This window comes from Panthera tigris, chromosome A2, assembly GCF_018350195.1.
Source record: "Panthera tigris isolate Pti1 chromosome A2, P.tigris_Pti1_mat1.1, whole genome shotgun sequence".
Taxonomy (NCBI): domain Eukaryota; kingdom Metazoa; phylum Chordata; class Mammalia; order Carnivora; family Felidae; genus Panthera; species Panthera tigris.
In genome coordinates, this window is record NC_056661.1 from 93,011,277 (window position 1) to 93,031,378 (window position 20,102).

At 38.5% G+C, this 20,102-nt stretch overlaps 1 protein-coding gene across 1 annotated transcript; it reads left to right on the forward strand.

Moving 5' to 3' along the window:
- Positions 1 to 10,319: 10,319 nt before the first annotated feature.
- Positions 10,320 to 10,655, forward strand: LOC102959178 (60S ribosomal protein L30-like). The gene has a single exon (XM_042977392.1). The coding sequence runs from the start codon at positions 10,320 to 10,322 to the stop codon at positions 10,653 to 10,655; it is 336 nt and encodes a 111-aa protein (XP_042833326.1).
- The last annotated feature ends 9,447 nt before the right edge of the window (positions 10,656 to 20,102 follow it).

The window sequence follows — 20,102 nt, forward strand, 5'->3', positions numbered from 1 at the left end:
GATGGCTTCAGTACCATATCACTATCTTAAGGCTGTGTCCTTGGAGCAGCCTTCAGGAGCAGAGAAAGCAAGTGCAACTCACATTCCAAGGATAGGAGAAAGGTGAAGAGCCTCCAATTGCTAGGGTCCAGCTCATGGGGCAACTGCTGGTCAGGTCTTTTCAGTGATCTTCCCCAACAGTATGTTTTGGAGATTAATATATAGCATGGTGACTACATTTAACAATACCATAGTGTTTATTTTGAAGTGGATAAGAAAGTACATCCTAAAAGTTCTCATCACACACACACACACACACACACACACACACACACAGGTAACTATGTGAAGTGTTAGGTATGTTATCTAACCTTATTGTGCTTATCATTTTGCAATATATATGTATATCAAATCATCACCTTCTATACCTTAAACTTACACAATGTTATATGTCCATTACATCACAATAGAACTGGGTGGAGAGGGAAAGAAACAGATCTCACCTCCAATCAGAACAGGCAGAAGATTGCCTTTCTCCCACCCTGGCAGAAAACTAGAGGTTTAGTTTTTAAAGAAGGTAAAATAGAAGATGTGGCAGTTACTGCTATGTGTTCACCAAAATCAGTTTCCTTTTCCTTCCAGGAACACAGCGAGACAACATTTGCCGGTCTCGCCTGCAATGAGAGGCAACCATGGACTGAATTCCAGCCACTAGAATATATGAGTGGGAGTGATGTGTGCCTCTCATCAAAACTTCCCACACATTTTTCCCCTTTTGGCCAACCAGATGCAATGGATCTAGCATAAATTACAAGGCCATAAAATTGAAATAAACTGGTTCCCTAATGTGAAATAAGTCAGACCAGAAAAAGACAAATATGGTATGATATAACTTACATGTGGAATCTAAAAAAGCCAAACTCATATATACAGAGACTAGAGGGTGGTTGCCATGGCTGGAGAGTCAGGAAATGGGGAGACGCTGGTCAAGAGCACAAACCTCTAATTAAAAGATTAATAAGTTCTGGGGCCTAATGTGTAGCATGGTAATTATAATTAATAACACTGTATTGTATACTTGAAAGTTGCTAAAAGAGTAGAAGTGAAATGTTCTCACCACAAAAAAAGAAATAGTAATTACATAGCATGATTGAAGGTGTCAGCTAGAACCACAGTGGTAATCATTGCCCAGGAGGTAAGTGAATCAAATCAACATGCTGTACCCCTTAAATTTACACAATGTTAGGTGTCAATTATATCTCAGTAAACCTGGGGGGAAAAAGAAATCTATAAAAGTTTCTTAAGTTGAAAAGGATGTTCACTAACTCCCCCAAATGGGTATAACTTTCTAATAGAGTAGGTAGAACTGGGCTTGAAGTTACAAAAGGAACTTATTGTTGACTGCACTATATTCTCCTGACAGCATCGTTCTGTCACACAACTCTAGGGGACACTATTCACATGGATAATTGTGAATGATGTCCCCTGGATTTATGCAATATGGCGGCCTGAATTCCTGTTCAACTATCTCTGTTTTAAATGGCAATAAGTTGATTTAGACTTTTCTGCATTTAAAATAAATGACAGAGTTCTCAAGGACAGTGCCATTTGGGTGAATTAGTGCTCAAAATCTCTGCTCCCCAGTGCTCCATTCCCATTGTCCTCATCACATGGTATTGCAAATTTCTCTGTTGATAGGCCAGTTTTCCTCACTCAATTCCTCAAGGGTAAAGAGAAGAAGATAACAGGGAGAAGGATGTCCCTTTGCTTTTCAGCAATGAGGACACATGATGAGGGAAAGAGCAATGTGGGGAGAGTCCAGGTTTTTCTCAAGCGACTATTACCTGAAAGATCAAAGACGTATCCATGTAGTGTGTCAGGTGGATAAATTTTGGCCTTAAAAAAGTGAATCCTCTGGCTGCCTGAATAACCATATAGAAAGCATATAGAAAACATACTGAACATTACATTAGATTTTGGGTAAGCAAAGTGTGAACTTTTACTGTATTAAACCATTATGATTTGGGAATTTGTTTTAACAGCTAATATTCTTTATACCAACTTAGAACCTATCACCCCAAAGTGAGGACCTTTCATAACAAAACAACAAAACCTAAATTATGTGAGGTTGACATGGGGTTCAAGTAAACAAACATGAGGGTATGAATGGCCAGAGACCCTTGTAATACCAGGCAAAACATTTGATAAAACTGCTGTCTGCAATAACTTGAAAGACAGGCGACTGCCTATGAGTCTGGAGCTCCAGGGGAAGTGGTTGGAAAGTGTTAGAGAGATCATACATAATGGCTACTATTGCCTGCCGTCGGCAAAGTATTGCATGTAAAAGATGAGCTCAGGTAAGAATTCGTCTGGTTTTCAAGTAATGACAGAAAAGAACAGAGAGTCCAAAGTCAGAATGCTTTCCAGGGTTGGAAAATCTGTCTCTTCGTTCACCAAATACTAAAAGATAAGATTTTAAAACACCTTAAGAAACAAGAGTCTTTTCGGCTAAGCAAGGAAATTCAGCCTTGCAGCAGATGCCAATAAGGGTGCCACCTTCCAACCAAGACACAACTCAAAGTAGTCATTCTTAAGTTGAGCAATGTGAGAGTAAAGAAATAAACAGGGAAAGCTTAAGAAGTATGTCCAGGGAATTTCTATGTGAGTGGTAACCAGTATTTGGAACTTATTGAAAGTAATAGTTTAAAAACTATCAAAATTTTGATAGAATTGCCAAAGAAATCATGAGTCTGGTTTAAAGAAACCTGATTTGGAAAAGTCTTACTACAGCCCTCCAGAAGGAAAGGACAATGAGATTTACACATACTGCCAGAGAGTTACACATTCTCTGCCAGTATGCCAGAGAAGACATACTCATCAAAGTCTATGTCTGATGTGAATATAAAAGGTAATGGAGGAGAAAGAACCTCCTAGAAGGAGAGCCAGGGGCCATGAGGAACAGAGTCAGGGAAATTCCTCTCCAAAAGCAGAATCAGAGCCACACAAGAAATGTCTGTATCTTCAGGCTAGGACACTTCTATAATGCTTGCTTAACAAAATTTCAGAATCTATACACCAGAGATTGTTGTGTATCTCCTACCTTTTCTTTCCTGAATAGAATTTTCTTTGTGTTTATCCTGTCCCTGCTCTACCATTACTGGGGTGGAAGAAGAGTAGTTCCCTTGTTCACCTGTCAGTGCTTCACAAGTAACCACGTCCAGCCCTTGTAGGGGGACTGCATATCACTCAGAAATCCCAAAGTAGGAACTGGATGCCATGACCAGATGGGTTGTCTGCCTTGGGGAGGGCTGGAGGGTGATATGTTCTATGTGTGAGAGGAAAATAAGACAGATCCTAAGTGGCCAGCAGAGCAAATGATCGCAGAAGTCTCTTTATGTTCACAAAACCCTCGTTTTCTCCTCCTGGGCACATGCTAGACTACATGTTCCCAACTTGCTTACATTTAGGTGTGACTAACAGAGTTTGACCAGTAGGATATAAGTGTGATGATGTATACCAGTTCTAGGTCTGGCCCATTAAAACCTCCCGAGGTGATCCTCCCTCTCCTTTCCTATCTGCTGGCTACATTCAGAGATCTGGATGAGGATCCCAAGGACCTCGGGGATGGCACAGCCACAAGGTCAAACAAACACAAACAGACAACAAAAAACTTGGGTCACTGTAGAACCAGGAAAGAACAAGGACGGTGAAGAGGGGACCATCATCAGAGAGTTGAGAAAATTGTTTCCAGAACAAAAGAGTATAAGCTCTATCAAAGCAAAAATTGTACCAGATAAAGGTGAATAGGTAAAGAAGACTTTATTCAAGGCTACTGCAACAGAGAAGAGAGGCCAGAACCAAGTCTAGTTCAACTCCTCCACCAAAATAACCTTTAGGAGAGGCTTTAAGACCTAAGGTGGGGGTTCATAGACCACCTGTGTTTGCTAATTGCCTTACCCAAAGTAAGTAAATTTGCTTGTATCTTTATGATAGGAGTTAGTTTTATAACTTGAAGCAAAGTTGTTTACCAAAGTTAGACTTCTACTCTCCCACAGAGAAGGAGAAATGGGGGGCCTGATCTTCCTCAATGATTACATTTCAAAGGGAGGGTTCCCAGGTCCTTGAGAAAGACAATCAGGGATGTAAAACTGGCAAGAGGCCTTTTTAAAATTTTACACTGAGACTCAAAGGACATCAAAAGAATTTACAATTCCAAGTTTTCTAAACTAAATTACCTAAGAAAAGGAGGGAAGAGGCCTGGAGGAAGAAGTCTGTCTAACTGAAGTTTAGTCAAGCTGAGAGGAGCATGAAGTCCTTATTGCAAATGTCCAACAAAGTCTTAGGACAGTGGATGAAAAGAGACCCACAAGAAGGCATGTGATTGTGAAATTTCAGAATAGTGAGAGTAATCAAAGATCAAGAAGTTCCTACAGAGAAAAAGCAGGTCACATACAAAACAGAAACACAGATGACCTTGAATTTCTCAAAGTAATGCTAGAAGCTAGAAAACAATGGAGCAATGCTTTCAAATTTCTGAGGGGAAATAACATCCAACCTAGACTTCCATACAGAGCCAAGCCATCAAGCAAGTGTAAGGGTAGAATTAAGACTTTCATACAAAGTGTCAATTTGTTTCTCATGCCTTCTCCCTGAGGAATCTATAGTTCAATGTCAGTGAAATAGTTAACCAAGAAAGAAGGAAAAGAGGAGAAAAGAGGAGATTGCATAGAAAAGAGAAAAAGAAAAAAAGAATCTCTAGGTGCTAGTGAAAGGAGATCTCCAGAAAAGAAGCATGCCTCAGGCCGAGGGGGCCACCATTCCAGAGTGAAGCAATCAGAAAACACTGAATAGAATATCTGATGCATCAGAACATCTTGGGAGGAGGGGCACCTGGGTGGCTGAGTCAGCCGAGCATCAGACTTCTGCTCAGGTCATGATCTCACATTCAACGTATTGAAGTCCCGCATCGGGCTCTGTGCTGACAGCTCAGAGCCTGGAGCCTGTTTCAGATTCTGTGTCTCCCTCTCTCTGCACCCCCCCCCCCCCACTGACGCTCTTTCTCAAAAATAAATAAACATTAAAAAAAAAAGAACCTCTTGGAGGAGATTTAGGCAATTGGTGCCAATTTGGAAATGAATTGATAGTGAATATATTAAAAACTGAGCAAGTCACAAAAATCACTGTTAACCCTTGGAAGACTAAAAAGTTGTATAAGAAAAGAAAAGTTATCATAGTACACTAAATATTTCCATTGTGAATACAGTTATAGAGTTATAATAATATAATCAGTGAATATTTCTCTAACCAAAAGTACAATATACATGTACATTGAGTGGATGAGGAGATAGGCAGGGTCCATGTGCTGCAGGGATGGGGAACATAAGAGAGCTAAGTCCTCATCTAACATAATGGGATATCAACATGAAATTCAATGTAAAGTAGGAATCTGTAAGTTATTTAATTATTGCCTCTAACAGAGGGAAAGGGGACAACAGAGCCAACATGGACAGCTGGTTTTCGAAGAGACAAAAGTCTTATGAAATTATTATACTTTTATTTTTAAATTTTTTTTTAACGTTGTATTTATTTTTGAGACAGGGAGACACAGAGCATGAACAGGGGAGGGTCAGAGAGAGGGAGACACAGAATCTGAAACAGGCTCCAGGCTCCGAGCTGTCAGCACAGAGCCTGACGCAGGGCTGGAACTCACGGACCGCGAGATCATGACCTGAGCCGAAGTCGGCCGCTTAACCGACTGAGACACCCAGGCGCCCCGAAATTATTATACTTTTAAACTGTAAGCATGTATAGTTTGATAAATCCAAAACAAAAATAGAATAAATAAAACAGAATAAAAGAGTAAGAGAGTATTTTCCTCACCAGAGAGTAAAGCATGCTATTAAGCCATTGTAGTCAAATCAATTTGTTGCTGGCATGGTAAAGGATGAATAGTTAATAAAACACAAAAAAGCTAAACCCAACTAGATTCCACTATATATGGTAACTTAATTATGAAAAAGGTGATATTTGAATTCTATAGGGAAAACATAGCTTGGCACAAACCACCACTCGTCTGAAAGAAAATAAAATCATACCCCTACCTACCACAACATATAAAAACAGCCTTAAGACACCTTAAAGACTTAAATATACAATAAGGGATTTAAATTTTTAGGAAAAATAACTGTAAGTAAGGTTTTTTAAAGAAGGTAAGATTTATTTGACTTTACAAAAACAAATTGTTATGTGGGCAAAAGACACTATAACAAAATCAGTGAAGAAATAACATGTGATCTATGAATATATGCTTGAACTTGCAGGCAATTAGAGAAAAGCAAATTAATTTTTTTTAACATTTATTTATTTTTGAGAGATGGAGAGAGACAGAGAGACAGAGCATGAGCAGGAGAGGGGCAGACAGAGAGGGAGACACAGAATCGGAAGCTGGCTCCAGGCTCTGAGCTGTCAGCACAGAGCCTAATGTGGGGGTCGAACCCACGAACCATGGGATCATGACCTGAGATGAAGTTGGATGCTTAACCGACTGAGCCACCCAGGCGCCCCAAGAAAAACACATTAAAGTAGCCATATTATGAGTTTGTACATATACCAGATTAGCCATTTTCTTTAGTGAAGCCTACTTTGATGGCATTGCCAGGAGAAGGCACTGCTAGCAGAAATGTGAGTCATTATAAGAGTGTTTTTAAGAAACAATCTGCCATTACCAGATACACTTAAAATTCATGTAGCCTCAGACTCAGAAATCTCCTGCATGGATAGCTACCACATAGAAATAAAGTGCCAGTGGGTAAGAATATCAGTACAAAGATGTTTATTGTAGCATTGTTTGAAGAGGCAAAAACTGTCAACCTCTTACAGGGTTTTTTAATGGCACCACTGATGAAAACAGCTGTTTCAATAGGTTAAACCACAAAAACTGAATCAACAGACTCAGTTCCATTTAAACACCATCTCTGACTTATCAAGAAAGCTAGTATTTCCTTTTTTACACCCTGTCTCTTGGTTTCAATCATTCACACACTTTCAAATCTCTGGACCCCATGTCAGCAAAATCCCTGGAACCCACAAAAACGGTCACATGCCCAAAGCTTTTCATCAGAAAGCAACCACTCCATTTCTGTTTTCTGCACTAACCACTGTTTCCCTTTAGACCATGCCTCCTTTAATAATATATTGCTTTGAGAGTCCAGGAAACTGAGTAATGATTATATGGCTAAAAAGCATCCGTATCTGGTGTAGTCCTACTCACATGTGAAAATATTGTCTTTCTCTAGAAAGGCACCACCAAATTCTCAACAGAAGAATAACTCCACTTGCTTCATGAAAGTACCACTCATTCTTACTTCCTTCTTTCTGTTCTACCACTTCCACATTTCATTCAATAAATACGTACTTTTGTCAGCAGCAACCACAATAAACATAATGTTATCACAGTTCCAACTTTTGTCTTCACCCATATTGATGTATATATCTGAGAGTGGGAAGAAAGGCATAATTGTTTCTAAAAGATACTTACTGGGAAGAAAGGCATAATTGTTTCTAAAAGATACTTACTGGAATAGTGAAATGAAAAATCTCATTAGCAACATATAAAAATGACCTATAAAAGGGTACAGTGACTCTGTCTGGGCCCACAAATAAAATTTTGCAATGAAATTTTAAAGGAAATGGTCCTTCCATTTTAACAGTCTCTAAAACTTCAGAAACCATTCAAAGAACAACTCCCCACTTGCCTTTGTCCAGTAGCCATGTATATAAAAGATAGATGCTAATATACCTACATAAGTAAGATTTTTCTCTAAGGAATACTCAGAAAGCATAACTCTATCAAAAATATATTAGCCCATAAAATCAAGTTACTGCTATTCATATTTGGGATCTTACTGAGAAATAAGTCTCTATAAGGTTATATCATAAGTAAAGATAATAGAAAGCATCTTGAAGAGGTCACACACAAAAGAAGCCATAATTCTCTCATAATAGGGAACAATCACATTACAGGTAGCCTTTGTAGGAAGAGATGTATTGAATGCACCATGAACTTGAGGATACTATGCCAAGGAGAACAAAGCCTCCATGTAAGTTGTCCTTTTGATTTAAAGTTATAATACCTTACCCTCCCTCAATTCCATATGGCATTATATTTCAGCAACTCAAGGCTCTGAAGTGAGCTCATATAATACAGGCAAAATCTACCTCAATCTCATGCTTGCAAATATCCCAATTAACATCAAGCGATGTGAGCAGTGGTAAAACAACACAAGAAGCAGAGTCAGGAGTCCTGGATTCCAGGCTGGGAGCTCTCACAGACTGACCTTGAGTAAGTCCCAGAATTCATTTTTCTTTCATGCAACGTGGTTAAATTAGATGATCTCTAAGTCTCCTGCCAGAAAGTCTACAACTTTGGGGCAGGTTGTAATCAGGACTGAGGAACTTAACAGCTTCTTCAGCCTCCAAATGCAACTGAGGGCCGCCCTTCCTCTGCCCTTCATTCCCTCATGTATCTGATCTTTCTTGCTTTACACTGCCCTTTCCTTCCTCCTACTGCCAATTCCCTGCCTTCATTCAACACTGCCCTCCATTATTCTCCAGTAATAATGGTAACATTCATTGAATACTTTCTATGCACCACACAGTTCACATTCATTTTCTCATTTAATCCTGAAAACTACCTCATGAAATAGGGTAAATTATTTTCTCATATAGACCATGAATCTGAGTCTTAGAAAGATGGTTTTTCCTTCACTCTACCTCTGATCGCCACATTCCAGTATATACAATAAAGTAATGAAGCAATTATTAAACACCTGGTATGAAGTCCTTGGCCACAGTGACCAGAATAAAAGGATCACATGGTGAAGGGTGAATAGTTAGTAAAACACACAAAAAAGCTAAACCCAAATAGGTCCTGCTATACATAGTAACTTAATTATGAAAAAGGTGATATTCTGTAGGGAAAGCATAGCTTGGCACAAACCACCACTCATCTGAAAGAAAATAAAATCATACCCTTACTTACCACAACATATAAAAATAACCCTAAGACACATTAAAGACTTAAATATATAATAAGGGATTGAAAATTTAGGAAAATAACTATAAGTAAGATTTTTTTAAGAAGGTAGATTTACTTGACTTTATAGAAACAAATTGTTATGTGGGCAAAAGATGCTCTAACAAAATCAGTGAAGAAATAACCTGTGATCTATGAAGATATACTTGAACTTGCAGAACTTGCAGGTAATTAGAGAAAAACAAATTAAAATTAAAATAGCCATATTATGAGTTTGTACATATATCAGTTTAGCAATGTCTCAGCTCACAGCTGCTGTTCATGATTCTTAAACAAATCTTTTAAGTAATGCCTGAGGTTAAAGTGGGGCTGTGAAAGCTGCTTGGGGAATGGGGTGATTTCTTCCCTCCTACAGTAACCTGCATAGATCACGGTTGTGCTTCAGCTGTAGCAGAAGCTTGGGTGTGATGTGTCTACTTTGACCAAGGACAAGATCCCCATACTCACAGAAGCTAATATTCAACAGGTTAGGAACCAGAGAAAAACACTTTGGTCATGAAGACTTTGTTCCCTTTTTAACCAATTGACTATAAACTGCTCCAATTTTTCTATGCATATATTTTAGACTCACTAAGATGTTATGAAAGTTAAGGGGAACTATCAGATGCATCACATTGTTGTTGCAAAGAAAAGCTTTGTGCGCTTGAGCACATTATCCTCTCTAAGCATCAATTTCCTGATTTATAAAATGAAAAAAGTACCTATTTTCAAAGAGTTTTATGCACATTAAATAAAATAACTTCTATCACCTCTTAGCTGTTAGAATGGCTATCACCAAAAAGTCAAGAAATAGCAAGTGCTGGTAAAGATGTGGAGGAAAAAGGAACCCTTGTGCACTGTTGGTGGGAATGTAAATTGGTGCAGCCACTGTGGAAAACAATATGGAGGATCCTCAAAACTTTAAAAAAAGAAGTACCATAGGATGCAGTAATTCCACTTCTGGGTGTGCGTTTGAAGAAAACAAAAATACTCATTCAAAAAGATATACACCCCCCCCCTGCTTATTGCAGCATTATTTACAACAGTCAAGACATGGAAACAACCTAAGTGTCTGCTGAAGGATGACTCAATAACTAGAGTGTGGAATGTATGTGTGCACATGCATGTGTGTGTGCACACTCGCGCACAATGGAAAATTATTCAGCCATAAAAAGGAATGAAATCTTGGTGGGAATTGTTCCTTTCTTGCTCCAGCCATCCTGGCAGCTGCTCTTGGCTGGGTCCATCCCGCACCTAAGGCAGGAAGATGGTGGCCGCTAGGAAGACAAAAAAGTCACTGGAGTTGATCAACTCTAGGCAGCCACTCATTACAAAAAGTGGAAAGCACATGCTGGGATTCAAGCAGACTCTGAAAATGATCAGACATGGCAAAGTGAAACTGGTCACCCTTGCCAACTACTGCCCATCCTTGAGGAAATTTGAAACAGAATACTATGCCATGTTGGCCAAAACTAGTGTCCATCACTACAGGGGCAATAACACTGAATCGGGAACAGCACGTGGGAAATACTACAGAGTGTGCACTCCAGCTATCACTGATCCATATGATTCTGACATCTCATTAGAAGCATGTCATAACTGACTGGTGAAAAGTAAATCATGCAAAATTTTTCTTTAATAAAACTAGCCAGAGCTTGTTTAAAAAAAAAAAAAAGTGGGGCACCTGGGTGGCTCAATGGGTTGAGCGTCCGACTTCGGCTCAGGTCATGATCTCACAGTTTGTGAGTTTGGGCCCGCATTGGGCTCTGTGCTGACAGCTCAGAGCCTGGAGCCTGCTTCGGATTCTGTGTCTCCCTCTCTCTCTGCCCCTCCCCTACTCACAGTCTGTCTCTCTCTATCAAAAATAAATAAAATGTAAAAAAAAAAAGAAGAGAAAAGAAAGAAAAAGAAAAGGAATGAAATCCTGCCATCTACAACAACATGAATGGATCTTGACGGCATTATGCTAAGTGAAGTAAGTTAGACAGAAAAAGACAAATACTGTATAAGCTCACTTATATGTGGAATCTGAAAAAAAATTTAAAAACTGAGCTCATAGATATAGGGAACAGATTGGTGGTTGCCACAGGTGGGAGGAAGGGATGGAAAACAGGTGAAGAGGGACAAAAGGTACAAATTTCCAGTTATAAAATACATAAGCCACAGGATGTAGTGTGTAGTGTGGTTACTATAGTTAATAATACTGCATTGCATACTCTAAAGTTGTTAATAGATTTTAAAAGTTCTCATCACAAGAAAAAACATTTTTTGTAACTATGTATGGTGACAGATGTTAACTACACTGACTATGCTGATCATTTTTCAATATATCCGAATATCGAAACATTATGTTGTACACCTGAACGTAGCATAATTTTATAGGCCAATTATACCTCAATAAAAAATAATAACTTATGGAAATGCTTGAAATGGTAAGAATTTGGTACCAATAAAATCAGTGAATATTACGTGTAGATAGTAAAGGATAGTATGTAACGATATGCATATATATGTATATGTATATACACATAAGCAAACATAGATGATGTTCAGACACACACAGGAGTGAACATACCGAATCTGATGCCTACTATAAGCCTCATGGAAATTCTTAAAAAATTTTTTAATCTCTATGTATTCTTGAGAGAGAGAGAGAGAGAGAGAGAGCCAGGGAGGGACAGAAAGAGAGGGAGACACAGAATCTGAAGCAGGCTCCAGGCTCTGAGCTGTCCGCCCAGAGCGGGGCACGGGGCTCGAACTCAGACACCATGAGATCATGACCTGACCCTAAGTCGGTCGCTTAACTGAGCCATCCAGGGGCTAAGCCTCATGGAAATTCTTTAGACCTTGGAATATGCGCAGCTATCATAATACCAACACAATCACAAAAAATGCCATCCTTCTCTCTTACAGTGAGTTTGAAAAAATCTGGTGAAACAATGTATGCAGAAAGCAGCAGAGGCAGATGCCCTGGGCTCTTCATGTTCACCACAAAGGGCTCTGGCGCCACCGTGTGGCCACATAGCACAGCAGCCCACCACTGAATCAACTCTGCAGAAGCTGTGAAGTCTGGACTTTGCAAAGGCCCCCTTTCCACACTGAGAAAATGAATATGGTTTCCTTGGTAAGAACCCTATCCCGCCTCAGACGGTAACAGGGCATAAAGTTCGCTTTAATTGTCCACCAACCTATTTCTGTGTTTTGTGTTTAATTATCCCAACTGACCACTCTCCCTGTGAAGTTCATGATGTTCTTAAGGATTCTGTAGCTGCCCTTATCAGGGGAGATAAGCATGTTGCATGATGGACTAGAACATGATCAGGAAAGAGCTATAATAGAGGTGTGTAGACAAAAATGAGGGCGTTGGGGGAGGCTAACTTGAATACAAAAGCAGAACTAAAGACAGGCCGACAGTAAGGGCTGAGTGGGAGAATTCAACTCAATTTTTTTTTTTTTTTTTTTTTTTGAGCTGCAGTTACTATGAGTCATGCTCTCTGCTCAGGGCTAGAGATATGAAAAAAGCTAACACTTTAACAAGCTCACTGAGGAACGAGAAATCTTCAGGAAGTCCTAAGGAATCAAAACCAATACACTTAGAAAACCTCTGGTTAACCCAAGGAAGCAGTGCTTTGGGGGAAGAACCCTACCAAGTTTATAAAGCTAATTTCTAGACATAAACATGTTGCTAGACAAGAGTAAACTTCAATCGATATATGCCACTTCTGGTTTTGGAGAGAAAACAAAATCTTTCTTTTTCCCCATGAAAAAACTTTCACTCTTCAGAGGCCAAGTTCAAGAAACATCCACTTCTCCACTATATTTTCCATAACAAACTAAATGCCAAATCATTGCTCCATCACTTCCATGAATTTTAGGCACCTCTGTCTGTATTTTATTACCCAGTTCTTGGTTCTAAGTGCTTCTGCAATTTTTTCACTAGTGAACTCAGTTATTCATATATCTTATCACCCCATTTGACTCAAAGGGCATACATTCTGAAGACAAAGAACAACTCATCAATTTTTGCAGTTTTTTTTTTATTTATTTAGAGAGAGAGAGAGCATGTGAGCAGGGGAGGGGCAGAGAGAGAGAGGAGACAGAGAATTCCAAGCAGGCTCAGCATTGTCAGTGCAGAGCCCCACAGGGGGCTTGATCCCATGAACTGTGAGATCACGACCTGAGCCGAAGTCAAGAGTTGGACGCTTAACTGGCTAAGCCACCCAGGCGCCTCATCAATTTTTGCAGTTTCAGAGTCGTACCCTCCATCCCGTTCAGCTGGTCTTGACTCCCATCAGACCAAGGCTCACTCACTGTCCTTCACCCCTCCCCACAAGACTGTGGGCATCTCACATTTCTCGTCTTTCTCCTAATCTCTGAGAAAAAGGGGGCCCCTGCTTCTGCCCAAAGATAATTTTTCTGCCATGTTCTGCTTCTCCTCTCTGTTCACTTTTCTCCAGTACCTAATTCCATCAACTAATCTCTTTTTTTCATAGATCTTCAATCTCTCTCTACATGCAGCTCTCTTCTTCTCAGCCTATAAGAAGAATCTAATCTCTCTCAACCTTGAAAGAATGTTCTCTAGCTGCTGCTCCAGCTCTCCTTCCTTTTGTATCCAACTTATCGGGGTCTGTTCCCCACTTCTCCATTGCTGCACTCAGTATGGCTTCCTCCCTCAATGTTTGCATACAGTTAACTGAGTCATCTCAAAGGTTGAATCCAACAGTCTTTTTTACTTCTTACCTTATTTGACTTTTCATAACACTTCACACTGTCGACCACTTGCTCCTTAAATTCTCCCCAAGAAGAAGCAATTTATCAGCTCTTTGCGATATACTATGTTCTTTACTAAGCCTGAGAAATCAAATGAAAAGAAATGGCCCCTGCCTCTGAACAGTTGACAGTTTAGCAGAGAACACTGAGTACAAAGAAAGGAAAGTGCAGAAGTCTCTGAGTCTTCTGGTTCTCCTACTGAACTTTTCCATGTTCCCCTTTCCCTACAACAAAGGTCTCTTCAATTTTTTTATCATATACCCTATCTATGTATACATCCCTAATATACTTATAAATATAAGCACATATATACAATCATAGGCTAAAATCTGAACATAATAAGGTAAGATTTGTCACTATCTATGCTAGATATAAATCCACAATTCAAATGGTCTTCTGGATGGCTTTCCCAAAAATTACTTTGTAATGAAACTGACAAAGAGGTTTAACTTGAAGTAAAGGATATTTATACACTGTTGGTGGGAATTTTAACTGGTACAGCCGCTATAAAAAAGAAAAAGAAAAAAAACAGTATGGCAAGTTCCTAAACAAATTAAAAATAGAACTACCATATCATCCAGCAAGCCCACTTCTGGATATATATATATATATATACACACACACACACACACACACACATATGTATATATATGTGTATATATATATATATATATATATATATATATATATATATGAAGGAAATAAAATCACCATATTGAAGAGATCTCTTGAGGAGATATATATTATGCATTTGATATATTATATATACTCAAATGCAAACACATACACACACATTGGAATATTGTTCAGACATAAAAAAGAAGAAAATTCTGCCATTTGTGACAACATATATGAAACTTGAGCACATTATGCTAAGTGAAATAAGGAAGAGAAAGACAAACACAGAGAAAGATATCACTTACATGTGGAACCTAAAAAATGAACTCATAGAAACAGAACAGACTGGTGGATTCCAGAAGCCAGGGCAGGGGTGGGGAGGTGTGGAATGGGCGAAAGTGGTGAAAATACAAACTTCCAGTTATAAGGTGAGTAAGTCCTGGTGATGGAATGTATAGCATGGTGACCATACTTAATACTGCATCGTATATTTGAAAATTGCTAAGGGAGTAGTGCTTAAAAGTCCTCACCACAAAAAGAAAATTGTTAACAATGTAAGGTCATGAATTTGTTAACTAACCACATGTTACATGTCAATTATATCTCAATGAAGCTGACAAAAAATAAAAACAAAAGACAGCAGCAACAAAACATGCCAGTTCTTTCACCTTCTTTTTGTTGGCTTATGCTTTCATTATAGATATTTATCTTCAAACTGCAATTTCTTTGCAAGAGTCTTTTAAATGACTGTTTAAGTTGACTTATAGAATTCAGCATAATGATAGATACACACACACACACACACACACACTGCACTTAATGAGTATTTATTAACAAAGTAATATGCATTAGGGCTTTGGTATTTTCTGTGCTAAGAAAAAAATATGTTTCGGGTCCTTAGGAAGACTTTAGAAACCCAAGGTGCTGAAACTGGAAAAGCTGCTAAGAAGGGGCTCTGGGTCACTTTGCATAAATACTCCTCTCTCGGGAATATAAATAACATGTTATATAGATTTGCCTTCTTGGTACCCCTAGTATTGCTTTTCAGTTATGGCATCTGGCTTTTTTTTTTTTTTTAATTAAAAGGAAAAATTAATCCTATGGTAGCAAGGAGCTTCATAGTGGAACCAAGCAGTGTTCCCACTGAGTATTCACCACGTCCAGCCGTACCTGGCAAGCCAGCAGGAAGACCGTGTGAGAGATCCTCCACACAAGGATGCTCATGGTCAAGACATATAAGGGCTTGCTTTGGTACTAACACCCTCCAGTGTAAGACTAAGCTGTGAGTAACAAGTTTACCCTGAACCTTCAAACAGGCTTCAGAATGAGGAAGACATTAAGCCCAATGAAGGAAGAAATCAAAGTTCCCAAGCTTGGTATGAACACAAGGATCAGAGTTGGAGGTGAATGGAGAATGTGGCGGAGACTTCTAGCTGTTTGCCAAAATTTGCTACCCATTTCCACGCTAACAGACCTTAAAAGCTGGCCACTGGGCCAGAGACTACATTTTTCTGCCTACCTTGACACATGACTAAATTATCAGCAATAGAATGTGAGAGAAAGTGCAATTTCTGCCTCGATAATTGCTTTGGACTTGTACTCTCTCCTTTTCCTGCCAGCTAGACCATGGATCTGCCTATGCCACGCTTCAACCATGATGCCAAGAACAGTGCCCTAGGAGACAGCAGAGCTGCCAGATGGAAGGGGTCAGTATGGTGTGCCTAAATGACGTCGTGGAGCAGAACAACCTCACCAACATGGAATACCCGCTGCAGGACTATTACAGGACAGTGAAACCACTTGTTTAAATGCCCTATTTGGTCTTCTTTGTCAGAGTAGCTTAGCCAACACTCTAACGGATACCGAGGGGAAACTGAATGGATTACTGGATGGTTTCTGTTAACTGTTACTCTCTTGAATCCACCCTCCCCCCACCCCAACCAAGTACAGCCTGAGGAAACTTTGGCTGCGTATTTGTGGTTATAGAGGTAGTGTTAAACAAGAGAACTGGCATCAAGCAGACTTTGGCTGAAGTCCCAGCTTGACCTCTAAAAACTATACAACTTTGATTGAGTTACTTGAACTTTCCAAGCTTCAGTTCACCTGTAAACAGAGGATTATAGCAATACAGTGGGGATACTGAGAGAACCAAACACAGTCCTGGGAAAGAGTAGGAATTTCAGAACTGAGAGCGTCCTTTCTTCTGGAAGCTCAAATCCAGGAATCAGTAGGCATGGTTCTTTATGCCAAGGACTTTTTATAAGCCAGAGTCCATTACAAGAGACTTTAGGTCTAACTCTACCAATCAGCGTTCTTGAACTATCTATTGAACCAGCTCCCCCTATCCAACACTCTCCAGCTCCCCATTTCCTGCAACCCAAAACAGGTAAGGCTGTGATTTCTGTGACAATGACAACTCTGGACCTACATGTTCCTATAGTAGAAAACAAGAAGGATACAGACTAAGGAAGGTGGGTAAGAGTGTGTCCTGTGTGAAAGAAATAAGTAACAATGGATATTTGCCACAGTTTTTCTCTAAATGATGTCTAGACATTCATAGGCTCCATATATATGTGCCCAATACAACTTTTCTGAGACCAAGGGCTAAAATCACCGTCCACAAACATTTACAATGAGTCTATTCCATCAATCCCTATGTTACAAGAGATACAAGGATTAAAGTTGGCAAGGTCTCTACTCGCTTAAAGTTCACATTTTAATGAGGATAACAGAAACACATATAAAAATCTTTAATATAGACAGACTCTAAAAAGTGCTATATCAAACAAGCTAGGGTATGGGCTTAGCTACTATAACAAAGAGGACCCAGATGGCATGGTTTAAACAAGAGTGTATTTCACTATCACATAACGTCTGATATACACATGTGGTGAAAGGAGAAATTGCCTAGTTTAAGTAATATTATGGAAATTGTGAAATCTATCCCCTTGGTCCTAGTGCTTCTTTTTCTTCTAAGATACAACCCTTTTACAGCTCCCCAGTGTAAATCTTCAAGTTACTGACATTTCACTCCCTATACTAGAACATATTTTCAAAAAAAGCACTGAAATATTTATTTATAGTAGGATGTAAATAACTGGTGAGGCTTAATATGGTACCATTTCCAGGGACTTTAGCCCTTTGATGAATTACAACAGATACAAAGACAATAGGGGTGCCTGGGTGGCTCAGTCGGCTAAGCATCTGACTCTTGATGTCAGCTCAGGTCATAATCTCTTGGTTGGTGGGATTGAGCCCTGCATCAGATTCTCAGGCTCTACACGATGGTGTGGAGCCTGCTTGGGATTCTCTCTCTCTCTCTCTCTCTCTCTCTCTCTCTCTCTCAAAATAAATTTTTTAAAAAAGATCCAAAGAGAATAGAATATATTTCGTCATGGAATTCTGAGCATCATTAAACAGTATTTGGGCAGAGATAGATCTGTGAGCACCAAAATAAACCAGCTATTCTTAAAATCTATCCAGAATAGATGTTGAATGTTAACAGTGTTGGTAAAAGAACAATAAATTGGGTTGGGGTAAATTACGTGGAAGAATTTTTTAATCCCAAACCCAACAGTAGAACTTCTGTCTACTCCCAACCACCTTCACAAACAGACTTGGGGACAAACTAATCACACACAGTACTTTGATCATTAACAGGAAATCTTGAGAGAGTGAAGAGAATTTATCATAGAAGGGTAGCAGAATTAGAAAATTAGGCCAGTAGACCTTTACCATGTGTGCATTAAAATGATCATTTTGACAAAATATTTCTTCATGAATTTCAGGTAATTTTTGCCTTGTCTTAAGATATATCTGACCATTCTTAGTAAGTAGACTTGGAAGTATGTTGATCATAATTTGAATTACTGTGCCCTTAGGAGTTAGTTTGATTTCCCAAGGAGATAAACTAAATAAAGTTCTTATCATCAACTTACAATTTACTGTGTATTGCTCTTGTGATTATTTTTAATGGTGCGATCATTTTTATTTTATCTTTTACACCATCATACTCCATTCTTCTTAAATGGCAGTCATCCCATCAAGTTCTAAGATTAAGTTGCTTATTGGTCAGAGAGAAGTATTCATAGATACTAAATTATTGTTACTTTCCCCATGACATGTTCGTGTGAAATCACTAGTTTAGTTCAAATAACACTGAAGAACTGTTTTGTTAGTATACTCTCTTGCTATAGTTTAAGTTCATCACAAAATATTCTGAATCATCCATATTCGATTGTAGCTCACAGTTGAATTCCTATTTTAAAATTCTCTAGTGCTTATGTGTCATGCCAAAACCGGTAGTCTGATTTTCAAAATTTTCAAAATTCAAACCGGTAATACTGTTTTCCACAAATCATACTGGTTTTAAAAAGTTTGTGCTATATAGAGGTTGACTCAGAACATTTTACATGCTTTGGCTTTGTGTTTCTCAAAAAAAACAAAACAAAAACAAAACACTTTTTCTTTATCTCATACCCAAATCACAGGTCATTTGTATGCAAAAATTGCAGAAATTTCATTTGTAATATTAACCCCTGATGACTCAGTAGAAGTTCTTTAATACCATGGTTTTTTAATCCAACATTGTGTTGCCTTTATAATATCTACAAACTAATTTGTAAACAACCTCATATTTTCAATCTTTTCACTTTGAAACATAGGGTTGCTGGAGAGGAGGTGGGTGGGGCAGATGGGCTAGATGGGTGATGGGCATTAAGAGGGGCACTTATATGGGTGTTATATGTACACCATGTATACATGGGTGTTATATGTAAGTGATGAATCACTAAATTCTACTCCTGAAACCAATACTACACTATATGTTAGCTAACTTGAATTTAAACTAAATTAAATTAAGCTTAATTTAATTTTAAAAATTTTAGTTTAAGTATAAAACAAAACATTTGGGCTTGATTTTACAGGTTTTAATTAGAAGAAGAAAAACAGTTTTAGTTGGAATTTTCTATAATTAGCCAACTTATATTAATATAATAATAACTTCCTTATTCTCTTCATGTGCAAAACATATTATTAAAAAGAGAATGACCTTTGTTCTACCAAAGCTTAAAAAATGAAAGCAATATTGCTTTGCTCAATCATTTAAAACCCAAGATCATTTGAAAAATTCAACAATGCTTAAACTCATTCTTAATTCTTTGTGGTTTGTGCAATAAATACAGAGAGATTTTTTTTTTCCAAAACTTTAAGTGATTATTTTCTAGTTTCACTAGAAATAAAGTGTAAGATTCTATTTCTACCACAAGGCGTCAGTCCATGGTAATTTAATCTTCAAAGGGCTTTAATATTACCCTGTGGAAAGTCAATGAGTACAAAAAAAATACATATTAAAACAGGCACAGCCCTTAGTTGATTACAATCATGAAATCGCAGTTGAGAGTTTATCTTCCTTTGTTTTTCTAATCAGGTTAGCTCTGGGGATGTTGTGCACTAACTCCCCAAATGTTGCAATTCAGGTTTCAGACACGCTAACCCTGAGGCTGGTTCCAACTCAGAGTTAAATCCCCCGCACACATTCTCTTTCTCCACAACCCTCATTTTTTTAAAAACACCCCAACACTTCTAAATAGTGACAGTAGCTTTAATTTCAGTTTGGAGTACCTGATTGGGTTAGGTATGGGAAGTTGGCTTTAATATATCA